The 17,676-nt window shown below is 34.2% G+C and overlaps 2 protein-coding genes across 5 annotated transcripts; one reads left to right on the forward strand and one right to left on the reverse strand.

The window, feature by feature from the left end:
• Window positions 1-170: 170 nt before the first annotated feature.
• Window positions 171-6,728, reverse strand: LOC123880259 (RING-type E3 ubiquitin-protein ligase PPIL2). Its single transcript, XM_045928294.1, has 9 exons — window positions 6,545-6,728; window positions 6,238-6,457; window positions 5,141-5,450; window positions 4,812-4,936; window positions 4,233-4,377; window positions 3,237-3,385; window positions 2,423-2,574; window positions 1,693-1,882; window positions 171-797 (listed from the first exon to the last, which is right to left on the reverse strand). The coding sequence occupies exons 1-9, from the start codon at window positions 6,574-6,576 to the stop codon at window positions 561-563; spliced, it is 1,560 nt and encodes a 519-aa protein (XP_045784250.1). The 5' UTR covers window positions 6,577-6,728; the 3' UTR covers window positions 171-560.
• A 1,621-nt stretch (window positions 6,729-8,349) lies between these two features.
• Window positions 8,350-14,283, forward strand: LOC123880389 (ubiquitin-conjugating enzyme E2-24 kDa). Of its 4 annotated transcripts, none has more exons than XM_045928501.1 (6): window positions 8,350-8,485; window positions 8,604-8,714; window positions 8,807-8,997; window positions 10,145-10,462; window positions 10,962-11,109; window positions 12,506-14,283. In XM_045928501.1, exons 4-6 carry the CDS (start codon window positions 10,148-10,150, stop codon window positions 12,601-12,603), a joined length of 561 nt encoding a protein of 186 aa, XP_045784457.1. In that variant the 5' UTR covers window positions 8,350-8,485; window positions 8,604-8,714; window positions 8,807-8,997; window positions 10,145-10,147; the 3' UTR covers window positions 12,604-14,283. The 4 variants fall into 4 exon arrangements, with proteins under 4 accessions (XP_045784457.1, XP_045784475.1, XP_045784448.1 ...); XM_045928519.1 differs by having other exon boundaries at window positions 10,165-10,462; XM_045928492.1 differs by lacking the exon at window positions 8,807-8,997.
• Window positions 14,284-17,676: the final 3,393 nt, after the last annotated feature.

Raw genomic sequence — 17,676 nt, forward strand, 5'->3', positions numbered from 1 at the left:
AACTTAGTTCGTAGTTTAAACAAAATAAATAGCGGGTATGATTAATCCATACTAATATTATAAATGCGAAAGTGTGTCTGTCTGTCTGTCTGTCTGTCTGCTACGATTTCACGGCCCAACCGCTGAACCGATTTTGATGAAATTTGATACAGACAGGAGCTACATCCCGGGGAAGGACATAGGCTACTTTTTATCCCGGAAAATCAAAGAGTTCCTGCGGGATTTAAAAATCCGAAATCCAGGCGGGCGAAGCCGCGAGCATCCTCTAGTAAGAGATATTGTGAACACAATCCATGCAGCTCGCAACGGATAGCTTTAAATCTTTGTATTCATTGTAGTACATGTAACCCTTTATTTTTTACATACAGTTAATTATGTTTATATTATCATTTAGAATTTCCTACATAATATTTTATTAAATCTACTGTACAAATACAAGAACATCTATCAAGTATCTTTTATATCTTTTGCTGTAGGACAATTTTATTAGTAAAACCTGTGGCAGATTCTTTACCAACAACAGACCATTCACAAGAAGTAATTCCATGATATTAAATAGTTTACCATGAATCAAAACTACCAAAATTATAGTTGCTATCTTTTTTAGGTTTCTTAGTAGGGACAACTTCTTGATTTTTAGTAATTTTGCTATTAGTAGTCAACTCTTGTAAGTTGAGGTATTTGCCCACTCCCTCTCTGAACACTTTGAGTGGTTGTTTGGAAGCTTTCTTAGGTTTGACACCTGGCCCTTCTGCTTCAGCTTTCTTTTTTAATTCTTCGGCTCTCTCGACAGCAAGCTGAAAATAATTTGAAAATATTAATATTAAGTAGCATATTCAAATACAATTCCAATTCTGAAATAGGTAAAAAAAATCATTTAAACGTTATTTCTTAGAATACTGGACCTGTTTAAGAAATATGCTTAGGTTTACAGTAAAAGTAATATCTCTTATTCAATTTAGAAATATTTCATGAATAGTTTGTAATACCACAGAATACTTAATAGTACTATATAGATTTCCGTAGACGGGCATTTAAATAGTGACTTTCATCACGACGTCATAAAGTGCAATTCAGCTTGCAGTATTGCAATCTAGACAAGCGCCTTTCTTTCTATCCTGTAAACGCTCTCTTCTATCTCACCAGTTGATGCCCGCGACTTCGTCCACTTGGATTTAGGTTTTAGAAATCCAGTGGGAACTGTGATGAAGTAGTCTATGTCACTCTCCTGTAGATTTTTAACTATATCCATGCAACGTCGATCCGTTGCTCCATTGCGGCTTGATTGAAGGACAAACCAACAAATATTTCATTTACATTTATAACTAGATGATGCCCGCGACTTCATCCGCGTGGATTTAGTTTTTTCTAAATCCCATGGGAACTCTTTGATTTTCCGGGATAAAAAGTAGCCTATGCGCTAATTCTGGATATTATCTATCTCCATTCCAAATTTCAGCCAAATCCGTCCAGTAGTTTTTGCGTGAAGGAGTAACAAACATACACACACACACACACATACTCACAAACTTTCGCCTTTATAATATTAGTGTGATACTGGTACTCATAAGGGGGACGGAACCTGCCGTACATGCACTATATGTGAGCCCAGCTTTGTCATACTAACATACAACAAAAATATCATCCACTGAGATTTTTTTTCGACAAATTTTCAAAATCAAGTTCACTTACTTGTTCTTCCGCCTCTGCAAACGGATCAACGAACACCTGAGCAACCTCTATAACTATGTCATGAATTGGCCTGTCTTTATTGTCAACTTCAATCTGCTCCATGGCGCCCAATGTGTCGAGTCCGCCAACCAGTTTGCCAAATATTGTGTGCTTGCCGTCCAGTTGCTTGCACGAACGGAATGTTACGAAACTGGAAATTGAAATAAACTTCTTTAAGAGTAACTTGAGATTAATTCTGATCTTTTTTCTGACGAAAGTAACATCGACTTTACTTCCGATCGTATTTAAATTGGAACACCAAACAGAACAGCTGTTAAATATCTTTTATCGAGGTGTTAAAAGCGATTGGTAATCTACAAATGTTGAAAATGTTAAAAATAAAGCTGTAGTCTCTACAGCTTTATTTTCATGGGGATTTTCAAGATTCTGGGTAAATCATACATAACTATATCTGTTATAAATTATTATGTAAAACTTCATTTACGCCACAGGAAAAATCCAAAATTGCGGCCACAGAGGTGCATGGCACAATCATTTAAAAAAAAAACACTCGTAAACTGTCATATTGTAATATTCCAATTCTACAGCACAATCAATGTTGTCTCAGCATAAAATCTGCCGCATGCTGCTTAAGACCGCAAAATTAATGTTCCCGTAGTTGTTTCGGCGTAAAACAGCCTTACATTTTACCCTATGTTTATGATTAAAATTTAAAACTGTTATAACTTACAACTGTGAGCCATTGGTGTTGGGCCCAGAGTTGGCCATGGATAACACTCCCCGCCCAGTGTGGTGCAAGTTTGGCCGGATCTCGTCCTCAAATGGCTTCTTCCATATTGACTCACCCCCCAAACCTGTGCCTGTTGGATCGCCGCCTTGGATCTATAAAAATCATAATACTTTTTAGAATTCCATAGTAAAATTATCAATAAATCTTTATAGACCTGTCCAGTCCATCTACCTGTTTGTGTGTCAAAGCCATATTAAAAATTAACTAAATTGTGGTGTGAACTTGAATTCAGCATAGTAATTATAGAAATCATTACACACTACACAGAGGCATTTTTTTTTCAATCTTTACAAAGCAAGAGCCAAAAAAAAATTTGATTTACCTCCTCAAGTGATACAGTTGAATGTATCTTAAATCTATCGTTACGAGGTTCGATAGGCAGTTTTCGAAAAAAAAAACTACCGTTTCGTTTTATATGCCACTAGCAACAATTTTTCTGTGGGTCTAAATTATTTTCTCGCGGTATCCACTTGATACAGAATACTTTGACTCCCAAGGAGCCGCTGGATAATCACAATGCAAGACCCTACAAGAGACCTATCTTCTTCTTCTTCTTCTTCTTCTCTCTGGGCTGGTTTCCGCACTTAAACGTTTCCGTCTGTTGTGCGTGTGTTGCCCCTCCCCGCCGAAGTCGTCACTCCAGCCATCCAAGCTCGCTCCAGAAGCCAAGTAGACCGCCCAGGTTGCCGAGGATTGTACAAGAGACCTATGTCCAGCAGTGGGACGTCTATCGGTTGACGAAGATCAAACTTACCATAAAATTCCTGATAGACCTATGGAACTTGGTGCCATTGTAGTATCCATTGAGGCAGAGCTTTATAAAATTGTCACAGGCCTTCGGCGTCACGTCACAGTATAGCTCGAAGTTCAGCTGACCGAAGTTCGTCACCAGCCTCACATAGCCTGAGACCAAAATAAAGTTTATTACCAACTATCTTATGCCTGCGCCTTCATCCTCGTGGATTACACAAATTTCAAACCCCTATTTTACGATCAGTCAATCAGTCAGTCACCTTTATCTATATATATTTAGACAACCTTGTAACCACGATTTCGTCCACGAGGATTTTGATTTTTTCTCCAAAAAATTTCATGAAAATTATGTCACTCTCAGTCTTTAACTTTTCCCTGGGTTGTTCCCTCAATTTTGATGATAGTGGCTCTCCTTAGATGTAATCTTTGCTACGATGTTCTTCCATTGCTCTCTATTTCTTGCCACATGGGCATCACAGATACCCTTCTTTAACTATACCCATGTAAAAAATCACGTAGATCGGTAACTCTATTGTGACGTGATTGACGGATAAACCAAACACTTTCACATTATTAAAATATGTGTAATAAGTGATTCATTGATACTAATATTATAAACACATAAGTGTCTGGATCTGTCTGTTACATCTGTTTAACATTTTGCATCATACTCGTATTATGTATTCTCTCTTCGTCTTATGGAACACTATGAATGAAATCTATAGAAACACACTTTGACTTTGCTCACACTTAAGACACTGTTAAAACGAGACAGCAATACATAGCTCGCACAAATCTGTCTCCTTTTAACAGTGTCTTGAGTCTGAGCAAGTCAAAGTGCGCTCAATAGATTTCAGTCCAAGACTGAACAAAATACCAGTATACCATTAATATGACTTACTAGAAGGTTAGGGTAATTTTTTGTAATCCTTATAAAAAAAATATTATTCTCTCAAAAACTCAAGTCCATACAGACAGAAGCTATGTAAATTCATACCTTTCTTTTTAACTCTCTCATATTTGACTTCATCTTCACAAATGATAGCTGCCTCATGTATGGTTTCGGGCACCATGGCAGTGGAAGTGAAACTGGCCGCCACCATGCCTGTTGAGTAGTGTGCTGCATTGAACTTGTCTGCTACCTGTGAAAAAGAGTTTTATTATTTCTGCCATCCTATATCCAAAAAGTGATGAACTCCAAAAAGAGGTGTTATCGCCAAAAAACGTGGAGAGTGAAAAAATATCAAGAAATCGGTCAAGTGTGAATCGGACTCGCACATGTAGGATTTGTACCATCCTACAAGAAATAAGACTTTAATTTTCATGGCAGCCATTTTGAATTTTTATTATTTGTGGTTTAGCAGCAATAGAAATACACATTCTGTGAAAATTTCGAATCTCTACCTGTTATGGTTCACAATATACAGCTCGATAACAGACAGCCAGACAGATGGATGAACGGCAGGACAAACAAAAGAGGCGTAGTAATAGGGTCCCCATTGGCAACCTTTGGGAACCCTAAAACATCAACAGAAAATGTTGCAAAAAAGAATGTGTACATATACAGAATACAAACCTCTTTCTTAACTTCTTTAGCTTCAGGTGCTTTATACTCCTTTTCAAGCTCTTTAAGAATGTCTCTAGTTTCAGCTGACACTGTCTTTAGTCTTGCATGTGGATCTTTTCTTAGAGCTATTTCCTCTGCAAAGTTAACATATTAAGTTTTTAATTTTTTTTCAATTTTTAGGGTTACAGTACTGTGGAATCTTATAAATTACTAACTAAGATTAATTAAAGATAATGCAGTCTTAAATAAGAAAAGTATCAGCGCCATAGGAATAATATGGTGGAGGATAAGGTTCATATGTATTCATTATTTAACTTTAACAAATAAAAACTACATACCCTCAGTTTCCACTTTCAAATTATTTTTAATGTGATGGAACACAGATATATTAAATTTCCCCAAGTTGTTAGGATCCTGTATGGTAATTATATCACTTCTCACAAACGGTGTATCATTAATAAGATCCTTCCAGTTCTTCCCTTTAATATTAAGTTGTTCAATAGCTTCATAGCAGAAGACATTGCCACTTGTGCGTATGGCCACAATGTGAGAGTTTTTTGTGAATGGTTTGAATAAGACAGGACAGTGGTAGTCTCCTGAGGCATTTTTGAAGAAGTTCAATTTGATCACAGCTTTGATATCAATTTTCTGTAAGCATAAGAAATTACAGAAATATTACAGAACAGTGATAGTTTAGTTGCTAAAACTTTGGCATCTTATTTGGTGAGTACAGGGTTTGATTCCCAGTGTGCATCTCTAACTTTTCAGAGTGTAATTATGTGCAATCTTTGTTTTATTTTAATCAATTAAATGTCACTTGTTTTAATAGTGAAGGAAAATATTGTAAGGAAACCTCCATGCTTGAGAGTTTTTCATAATGTTCCCAAAGGTGTGTGAAGTCTGTGTCAAGGCCAGTATGGTGGACTATGGCCTTAAACTTTCTAATTCTGAGAAAAGAGCCATGCTCAGGTTGAGAAATTATGATGATGCATAAGGATAATTAATAGTTTACCATAGAACCATCACCAAATGCAAAAATATTTTAAAATTAATCTTAACCTCACACTACTATGTTATGGACTGTGGTACCTGTCACTAATATTTTTTATTTGATGACAAGTTAGCCATTGGATGAAATCTCAAATAGTATTAAATCTTATAGAAATACAGTAAGAGTCTAAGATAGAATCAGGATAATTTGAGCTTGACAGTTATCCCTTCTTTCTGTTCTATCTTATGGCAGGTCCACATCTTTTGTCAGTAGGGTGGTAATCAGGCACTGCTGATTTAGAAAAATGTTTTTCCATATTGCCTCTGCCAAGAATCGGACCCAACACTTCCTATTTTTAAAAAAAACACTGACGACTGCACCAGGAAAGTTATCATCTTGATTCTAGGTTCAAAGTATGCAACAGGAACATGATTTTATACTTACTTTTCCCGTAACAGGATTGATTTTAAACTTCTTGACAAACTCAATCAAAGCTTGCAATTCAAACACATTCCCATCAGCGTCGCAATAAGGATCTTCAAATGGTTGTAAACATAAGCAACAATGATCATAGGGTAGTCTCTTGAAGGACGTGTCTTCCTCAACCGCTGTCCCTGATCTTTTTCCACCGTATAACGTAGTCCATTCGGTGTAGGTAAGGTACCTGATTATGAAAATCATTGAGTGAGTAATATAAATCCATCCAATAAAGGGGTATTTATGTGGTCAAGTCATAATATATTGTACTCACATTTTATCTTTCTGGTGCTGGCGTTTCCCCATTTTTATTGGTTATTATAAACTTAGAAAATAATAAATTTATGTTTGTTGTGTTTATTAAAGTGCCTGTAATTCTTTTTTATACAGTTTTTATGTTTTTACCTAAGTTTATATTCCGAAAACGAATTTATTATTATTTTTAATTAAAATATCAGTCAAAGTGACATGGTGGTGACATGTGACATTCCATGTTTTGACATTAATACACAGATATTTTTTTATTTTTTTCTCTCTCTCGTCTGGCTTTACAAAGATTAGCCAATGTCAAGTTTGCAGTTATTTGTAACAAGTTAGTTAAACTATACAAGTATGGACCCCGTCTGTGCTGGCGCCCGCCGACATACGCACGGCACCCCCTTAGAGCGCTTTCCAGTCAGTTTTAACAAAAAAACACTCCAAAAAGGCAGAGCACGCCCGCCAGCTAACACCAACACAGACGAAATACGAAGCGAGGCAGAAAGGCGTCAGACTCATGGACCAGAGACGTGCTACCTAAACATGATTGTGCACTTCAGCTTTAATTCCCTGCAAAAATAAATTCTGTTGCATTAGCATAAAGTCCAATTTCTAATACAATTATGCTAAGCGGAAAAACGAGCCGAGCGAGAGGTCTATAAATTGGAGTGTGTCACTGTCTAATGGATTGCAAGCATAAAAAAATATTTTCTATGGTACGAATTATGATGTAGCTCACAAAGTTCTTATTCATTGTTTATTTAATTTCAAACAACAAGATTACTTTCTTTTGTTTTCGCAGTAATTTTCATACTGTTATCTTTATTTTATAATGTCATTAAAATATCATTTAGTTTAAAAAGTATTATAAATATTTTTTTAAATTACTAGGATGACAACACTGGGTGTCAAGCAAAACAATATGGCGAACATTCTGTACTATACTATACAGAAGTAGTAAGGTAACCATAATTTGATTGTTTAATGGAAGTGTTTTTTTCTGTTTATCGATAGATTTCTCAAAAATGAAGACTTAAGGCAAAAATGGATCGCTGTCGTTCCAGGAAATATCACCAAATATTCGGCAGTTTGCGGAATGCATTTAAAAGCGGAAGATTTTGCTACGATTTGTGTGCACTGATCTTTTTTTAAAAAGAAACGCCGTACCATCAATTTTCCCAAAAGTATGCCTTGCTTACGAACTTCCTAAAACTGTTTAGGACCTAAACACATGCACCAGATTATACAAAATAAGTTTACTTACCTATATTATAGGTACCCATACTTAACATGACTGGTACTTTTTCGCAGAAATTTAACAAAAAAAAAATTGAATTTCTCTTCTTTTATAACTACAGCGCGGCAGACTATGGCCTAAACCTTTATCATTCTGAGAAGAGACCCGTGCTCAGTAGTGAGCGGCGATGGGTTATCATGATGATTCATCCTCTCCTATTCTCATATAATCCGTCAAATGTCTTACATTATCAAATCGTGTTGTCACCCTAATAGAAAGGGACACACTCCAATTTAGCGCTTTCTCAATAGGCTCGTTTTTGGTGTCTCAGTGCACAATCTTGTTTAGGTAGCATGTCTCTGTCATGGACGTAATCTATATCTATGGTCAGACGTGGGTCAGACTCAGAAAGGCATGTAAAATTACATACTTTTTTCTTAGAAAAATGTAGACGTTTGATTCAGCTTGCTCTCTTTATATATCCGAAGTAAAAGTAATTTTATATCTCTTAAAAAAAATTAAACCTCTATTCTAGGATCCAATTTCCAAAGTTGCATAAGCATCGCAATGTTTGTGTCCAGCCTAAACTGATTTATAGATAAATTATTTTTTAACTATGGCAAGTTACCGGTTTTTTAAAAACATGTCGGAAAGTGGTTGTGCTTTGTGAATTTCTGAAAAAAACTGCAAACTTACTAGCAATATTACATCAAATAATAGGTACAAACTTTTAAAGATTAATTAATTATATACGGTTTAGCTATTTCTCCGTAATATAAACATATAGTTAGAACTAGAATCCTGTTTTGCTTAACGTGTGTGCGTTTGTGACTTTCAGTAAATTTTGCTAGTGAGGGTGATGTACAAATGGACGAAATGTGGTAGAAGAGGATCGAAGCTCTGAGATATTTTACGAAAACAACAAATATCAAGTTTTGATTTTACTAAGGTATAAAACAGTTATGTAATATCTCGTCTAATGATAGAAATATTTGTCTACATCGATGGGAAAGTAACAGGCTGCCTATTTGCGCTTTGCAGTTCTTCGGAGCATCTAACACGGAGTTTCATTTATCATAACACAAATTGTACATATTCTGGATGTCTTCCTTAGTCCAATCTGTTGATTGCATATTGGGATACTTGTTTAGAATCGCAACTTGGTGATCTAAAAAAAATTGTTTAGAATCGGATAACGCCAGCCCACAAGATGGCCGACTGTTATTCGTAAGGTATAAATACATTTTTTCCATTCAATAACTGTTTATGTAATTATTTGATTATGTTAGCGAGTTTGTGCAAAGTTGTTTAGTCTATTTTTATTTAAATGCTGCTACAAAGTCATTTTTATGTAAAGAGTGACAAAGTCTTTGTTCTGAAGATGTCATGACCAATTTCACAGAAAGACTTTGTTTTTTTTTTTGTTTAAACGATCTTTCTGTAGTGTATTCCAATCAAAACAATTTGTTTTACTCGGCTATTAATGTTTTCATGAATATTATAGTGTTTCATTCACGCCAAGCCCTTGTTTGCTGTGCAATGTGACATAGCTTATATTTATTTTAGTTGTGTTTTCAAAAGGTGCTTAACCTTTGCCTATTGATTTTATTTTTTATTGAGTTGTATTCTGAGTTGCAAGGTTAATGCTTTGTTGTATAAAACAGCAATACCAGTCTCTGTAAAGTGTCTTTTCCCCTAAACTATAATTTGGCTTGTCATTGTGTTATTTTTTGAATGCTCATCATGAGATTACATAAATTATAACCTTTTTACACAACTAAACGATGTTGATTAGTTTTTATTGCTTACACCTCATTAATTAAATGGTATTACAGTAGACTGTAATCTCTTTATAATGCAATTGTTAAAATTATAAATTGTAATCCACTTTTCAGTCTCATCACTCAAGTCTCGTCACATTAGCAGTGTACACTGAATTATATTGAGCATAAAATCTCAATGTAAATGTCAATAATCACCTCATAGGTTGTAGATTACCCACAAACTAACATTGTACTCATAATCATGTACCTAGTATTGCTGTATCCACTCCTACCAAAGTTTCACACTAAATTCTTTAAAAAAAATCAATATTGATAATAAATAGAAAAAAGTTGAAAGGTGTTGAGGGATTACCTGATAGATGCAGAATTGTACATTGTCTCACTCACTCTAAATACCATTTCATCATCACATATTTCATTGTTTGTTTATATTTTATTTAGATCCCATCCCTTAAGAACAAGACTCAAGGCTTCAGAAACTATTTATAATTTATGTAATATCACTTAACAATCATCTGTTCATGAGCTTTTTTCAGCTTATTAACAATTAGCTGTTAGGTTTAGTGCCTGCATGTGTTTATGTGATTCATTTTAGATAATGTCCGGTGCGTCTAGTTCAGGGAGCGGCACGGGACGAGGCAGAGGCGGAAACGTAGAAAACAAACCAGATACAAAAGAAAACAAACCAAATCCAAAAATGTCTAAAGCACTTGGGACGTCAGCTAAACGCATCCAAAAGGAGCTTGCGGAAATCACATTGGATCCTCCCCCAAATTGCAGCGCAGGACCAAAGGGAGATAACCTCTATGAATGGGTGTCTACGATACTTGGCCCACCCGGCTCAGTGTATGAGGGTGGAGTATTCTTCTTAGACATACACTTTTCACCAGAATACCCTTTCAAACCTCCTAAGGTAATTAATTTTGTCATTTCATTTTCATTTGTTCTATTTTGTTGAACCTTATTGCCTCTTATGAAGTTTTAGTCTTAGTAATCATTGCAACCATGCCTTTTTTAAAACTAGGGGCCTGTTTCACTACCACCAAATGAAGTATCTGATGAATGAATGTGAATTTTTGACAGACTCCTAGTACAAAAACTGCCAAAACATCTAATTTATTTGCCAGATAATTGTAAATTTGTTTTTATTTATTTAAACCACTATAACATAATATATTACAGAGTAAAATTACATATAATATAATAATTTTGTAAAACAAAAGGCAATCTTATCACAAAAGTGATTCTCCAGGCAACCTGTTCTTAAGAATAAGTTCTTTCTACAAAATTTTCTACAAAATTTTAAAGGATTTTCTAACTATTGTGTTAAAAGTTAATAAGTGGTGTAATAAGTTACAAGTGAAGGTGTCTTATTCAACATATTTCAAAAGTTATATTTTTGTATGTTCCAGGTAACATTCCGAACTAGAATATACCACTGTAATATCAACAGCCAGGGTGTGATATGTCTGGATATACTTAAAGACAACTGGTCACCCGCACTGACCATCTCAAAGGTCTTACTGTCCATATGCTCACTCTTGACTGATTGTAATCCAGGTAAATATCATATACTATTTTAATAGACTTCAATTCCTTTTTCACACTAATGCTGCATCATGACCCATATTATAAATGCGAAAGTGTGTAAGTTCGCTGGTTTGTCCTCCAATCACGTGGCAACGGAGTAATGGATCAACGTGATTTTTTGCATGGGTATAGTTAAAGACCTGGAGAATGAACTGGAGATGAATAGGCTACCTTTTATCCTGGAAAACCACAGAGTTCCCATGGGATTTTGAAAAATCTAAATGCACGCGGACAAAATCGCGGGCATTAGCTAGTGATCTAATAAAGTCTGCTCTGCATCTATAATATCACCATTAGTAGTTCCTGCAACAATGGTTTAGGAGGGTGGTAACCTGCATCATCAGGGTTGAAAAGTTGGGACTTGCAGTTCAATCATGGAGGCATTGCTTGGTACCTCTATCAATTTATCACCAACAGTTGTTGAATCTCCATAACTTAGATGGGTGGAACCCTGCAGGAATTAAGGAGTTAGCTCCAGAATTTTTTATGAGACTTGCTTTAACAGTGAAGGAAAATATTCTGAGGAAAGTTGCATGCCTGAGAGTTCATCATAATGTTCTTAAAGGTGTGTGAATCCGCACTTTACCAGTGTGTTGGATGGCCTAAAACCCTTCTCATTCTGAGAAGAGAACCATGCTTAGTAATGCGCTGATAATAATTGATTGATTATGAATGATGATAATGTATGTATAAAGATTTCTTAATGAAAATTAATAAAATAGTATCAAGACAAGTAAAAAATACAAGAATAGCGAAAAATCACTAACTTATTATTGTTGTAACATTGAATGAAATTTAATAAAATAGTATCAAGAAAAGTATAAAATAAAAAAATAGGCAAATCACTAACAATTATATCATTGCAACATTGAGTATAGGTTGTTCCATTTCAAAATGACCATTTGGTTATGTTTGTGTGAGTGCACACGTAAACATTGTTATAGTGTGCGTAATAAAATAACCTCCTAAAAATTTTGACTACCTCCCTGGTACAGTGGATAGCGCTGTGGTCTTATTAGTGGGAGGTCCCGGGTTTGATTTCCGGCAGGGGTTTGGAATTTTATAATTTCTAAATCTCTTGTCTGGTATGGTGGGAGGCTTTGGCCGTGGCTAGTGACCACCCTACCGGCGAAGCTGTGCCACCAAACGATTTAGCATTCTGGTATGATGCTATGTAGAAACAAAAGGGGTATGGGTAAAAACTGTCATACCCCTGCCAGGTTAGTTTGCTTCCATCTTAGACTGCATTATCACTTACCACCAGGTGAGATTGCGGTCAAGGGCATGTATCTGAATAAATTAAAAAAAAAACAACTACATCAATATTGGAATGCAATGAATTCACAGAGGGTATTTGTCATTCCAGCTGACCCATTAGTGGGTAGCATCGCAACACAGTATCTCCAAAACAGGGAAGAGCACGATCGCATCGCGCGCCTCTGGACCAAGCGCTATGCGACATGATTGCCCTGCGCCCCACCAATGTCATACTCAACACCATTCTGTTTCCAATCCATCCCGTTCACGTTAATGTAAGCTAACACTTGTATACTCCGGCTGAATCTATGCACTTTTGACTATGTTCATAGCTCATACACAAGGAACATGTTGCATAGGCAGGTGTTACTTTATGGAAGTCCATGATACACAAGCTCTATACACATGGACCAAGCTTCATTCTCTATAATTCACCAAAATAGATACAATAGTATAGTACAATATGTAGCTTGAATTTGGTTGAAATCTACAGCTTTTTTTTGTTTTTGCTTAGACTTAAGTTTCAGTTAAAATGAGACAAATCTATGCCAATGGTATAACGCTGTCTCGTTTTAACAATGTCTTAAGTCTGACCAAAGTCAATGTGCCTAAGTGTTAATAAATAAATTGAGTTTACAAATATTATTGACAAGTTCCTAAAATTTTCAATATTTTTTGAGTTAGCATATAAATTACAATTATTTGGGCTTTTTAGTGCTAAGATTATAACATTTTTGTTTATTGAGTATGAAAAATTTCTTTACGATATTAAAATTTAGAAAAATTAGGAGTATTTTTTGAGTTTCTTCCCACTTTACAATACATGTATGTTACAGTCCAAAACTAAAATGCCGGCACATCGCGTTTGGCCTAGGCGAACCCCGGCAGTGTCCTTTATGCTTAGTCCAAAAGTCCAAAACCAAACCTAAAGAGCTCTCAGGTCAATCTATGAGTGCCTAAATTCCTTCAAACAATTCAGTTTGTACTAGGCAATGGTGCATTAAGTAATACTAACGTTAACTTGAATATTGCTTAAACTTTGAATAGGACAGTATCTTTTGTTTTATTCATTAAACAACCGTTTAGTATGTATGTTTAATTACAAACATGATGATGAAAATTTTTGTTTGTTTCTAAGGGCCTGTTTCACAACAGCCAGATAAACTTTATGTAACAGATTTTGCTAGTTAAATAAAGTTTATCTGGAAGTTGGAAAACAGGCCCTTTGTTCTACAATTTAACATGTTCATGTATTTTATACTTTTCTGTTTTACTACTAAATACACAGTTTCTGTCAATAGTAAAAAGACTACCATTTGAATTGTAGTCAAAAGTGCATACTTTTCACCAGGCTTGTCGATATTTAGTTGCAATTAATGTGAATTTCTTTAATGCTTGAAGAACAACTATTATAATTTTTAGGCCATGTTTTTTTAGTTATAAATTTTTCTGTTGATGTTTCTCGCCATATTATAGAAACGCGGCGATAGGTTATTGTAAGGCGGGTCCAAACCCTATGATTTAACATGTTATAAGGTTATATAACAGATTGGAGAAGATAGCTAGTTGTAGTCATGTTATATAACATTGTTATATTGCACTGCCATTGAAATCTGGCTTGACTGTTCTGTCACAATGGTATATAACAATGTCAAACTGTGTATGAGTTATGCAACAAAAGATTTATAACATGTTACTTAACGTGGACTCGCCCAAATATTAAACATTTATCAACGTAGGCTAAAAGTGATTGAGTCAATTTTTTTCCACAATAATACTTAAAATTGTTGTGTTGATCTCAAACACTTAAATGTGCTGGTACTAACTTTGAGGTGTTCCTAAATAAACTAAATTTAAGTTCAGTACATCTTTTCTTTCTAATTTAGTGACAAAACTTAGTTTTTTAGTCTTATATTACTATATATACTAGTAGTTAGTATATTAGTAGTTAGTATCATTATTATTTTGGTGTCACCTGAGGGTCAGGCCATTGGACTAGCATTACTACAAGTAAGTAAAATACATTAAGTTGAACTGTCTCCCTGAACTGAAAACTAATTTGACAGTACTAAACCTGATTCAATAGTACTAAGTATTTTAATATTTAAATATGACAAGTGTAAATTAAAAATTTTCAACACCCCCGCCCCCGACCAGTGAAGGTTACAGTAACTAGAAAAGAGCTGATAACTTTCAAACGGCTGAACCGATTTTCTTGGACTATTCCGCGCCTACGATCCAAAATATCTGAGTTTTCCAAAACATCATTTTCAAATAAATAATAATGTATATCTAGGCAACGTCCATCTTGACAGATTGACATTTGTCAATTGACACTTGAATATTATGAACCTAAGGGTTATATAACCTTCTTTTCTACAAGAAAACTAGAAAAGAGCTGATACCTTTTTAAACGGCTGAACCAATTTTTTTGGATTATAGCTAAGAACACTCTCGATCAGCCCAACTTTCAAACAAAAAAAACTAAATTAAAATCGGTTCATTCGTTTAGGCGCTACGATGCCACAGACAGATACACACGTCAAACTTATAACACCCCTCTTTTTGGGTCGGGGGTTAAAAATACTATATCCTTACTTAATTAGAATGAAAGAGGTGTATGCAACTTGATTTTTGTTTATTATGGTAATGTCCAAAACTGTATCACTATTTAGATATCATACGTAATCAAAAATTATAGTATGACCAATGAGTGATCTGTTTTTTTGACAGTTATCAACATGGATGGTAGCTGAAATGCTAATAATTATAAGGGCTAAGTCAATTTAATAGTTTCTATAGACTATTAATAACACTGATTTGATTAACTTATTGTCAAAATGAATATGTAATCATATTTCTAACCTGTTGATAAGTTATTTCGCAAAGTTGTTACTTGTCTTACTTGTTGACAGGTTACACAGGTTGATTATAAATATTGGCCTTTGAACTATGATAATATTACCTGTCAAAAAGAAGTCTATCAATTGGTCTTACTGTAAAAGCATCTATAGCAGGGTGTATTAAATTGCTTGTGATTGGTTCGTATAGAGATGTGATCTTGATGGTTAGTTATATAAGAATATTATTGAATAAACTTGACTGCCAATAATATGTCTCTCAATTTGTTACAACACAACTTGATAAGCGATTATTTTTTATGTCCATTGAATTAGTTTACAAGCAAGACTCAGTTAAGTGAAATTCCTGAAAAAATCTTCAAAGATAGAAAAATAACAGATTCACTGAATTAATGATTTTAGTTTTTTTTCGTGGTTTAACAATATTATAATGTAAATAACAGGTACACACCACGATTAATAAGATGATTTTAAATTATCGATATTTTGACTGAGTGGCCATTGTCTGATGGGATTGAATTAATTGTGGTACAAACCAGTTATTTACATTATAATAAATTCACTAATATTTCGACGTTATTTTGTTACAGTATATCAATTGTTTAATAAATGTATGTGTCTTGCTTGTATATATGTTAGAAATCCTTATCCAGTCAAAACTATAACTTAACTACAAAAAAACAGTCAAAATAACTTTTGACTTTAAAGCTTGGTATAGTAAGTCAATATTTGTGTTCAAGAAAAGTATTGGATTACCAATATTAGGTATATTTCTCAGTACAAAGGAATTTTTTGAATCTAAATTTCGACCTTTAGTTTAATAATATTTAAACAATAAAACTTGGAAATGGTTGACATAAGCTATTTATTATTAGAATCGCATTCTATTCGAAAGAAATATTAAGAGTATTAATTACAAGTCACAATGTTTGGTCTATATATTTTGTATTAAGCTACTCATGTTAAATTGTTTATTTAGACTTTAATTTTTAGTTCATGCAATGTTGTATTCATTAATATTATGTTGAAGGCACATCGGTGGAGAGATAAGCGATGCGTCTTTTTTACAATATTCCATAGTGTATTGAACTTTTATCTCACTATGTAATGTATTTTGAGTGAATCTAATTTAAAAAAAAAACAGTGAATGCACGGATAATTTGTTCCACACAGATACATAATGTACATAGTCGAGTTATATATATTACAGTTTACATTGAAACATTTTAGAAAAGTCGTTGAAACTGCGCCATGTGCTTTGTGCCTTATGTTTTAGTGTCTATTTTGAATGTTTTTGTTTTCATTGAAATTTTTAGATAAAGTTTGTGTTTCTAACATTATATTTTGGTTTATATGTTTATCAAATAATTTTCATATCAGATTTCAATAGTACTTCTAATATTTCTATAGTATTTCTAATATTTTTGTTACAAAGCAATGCATGAACTTGATAAATTTGTAGAAGTCAAGCCTGATTAATTGAACAAGCTCTTATACTAGTTTCCACATGTATAAAGGTAGGGGTTCATTGGTAAACGAAACGCGTACAAGGTGTTTAATATGCTAGACAGGGAGTTATATGACAGGTATAAATATTGTTACTTCTACCGGTAATTAAACATAATTTAACACAGTGTAATCATTATTATTAATACCGGTAAAAGTAACGATAGGTAACCTTAATGGATATATGGGTATCGTTACTTTTTCACGTTAACATAACGGTACTTTGGTAACGTTACGAAAAAAATACCGGTTCAGTCCCTGCTCGTGATTCATACGCACCAAAGAACCCATATCTTAAAGCTTCTAGCTGTTGTTTATGGAATGCCATGTTCCTTTGTGAATACTAAACCTTAACCCAGGCAAAGCAAAAGTTGATTCAACTCAATATCTGGTACTTCAGAATAATGTAACATTTAATCCACAATTTAAACCACAAGTTTTGTTTTATTAAGCTGTCGAATTTGTGATTTAGTTAATGTTTTGGTCCATATTTAGATAGTGTAATTAATTATTAAAATTTCTAAAAAAGAACTGCATATTTCAATTGTATAACTACTGTAAAATTCAATTTTTTTTTTATATTAAGGTTGATTTTTCATTGGTCGATAAGAAAAATTCCCAGTGGTCACCAATCATTCTCTGGCGTTTCTCTTCGTTTCTACGCGTTATTGGCGAAACAAATTGTACCCGTTTGGTATAATACATAGATGTTCTATTTCACCAGCCTTGGTTGTAGTAGTGAGTGTAGTACTGTGTGGCTGTAGTAGTGCGTTAAAGCATTAGTGTGCGAAACGTACACACTATAACAATGTGTACGTGTGCACTCACACAAAACATAGCCAAACGGTCTTCGTGAAATAGGACATCGGTAGCCAACGGAACTGCAAGCTATAAAAATTGAATGATTGAAGAT

The sequence above is a fragment of the Maniola jurtina genome, chromosome 3 (genome assembly GCF_905333055.1).
Source record: "Maniola jurtina chromosome 3, ilManJurt1.1, whole genome shotgun sequence".
NCBI classification, from domain to species: domain Eukaryota; kingdom Metazoa; phylum Arthropoda; class Insecta; order Lepidoptera; family Nymphalidae; genus Maniola; species Maniola jurtina.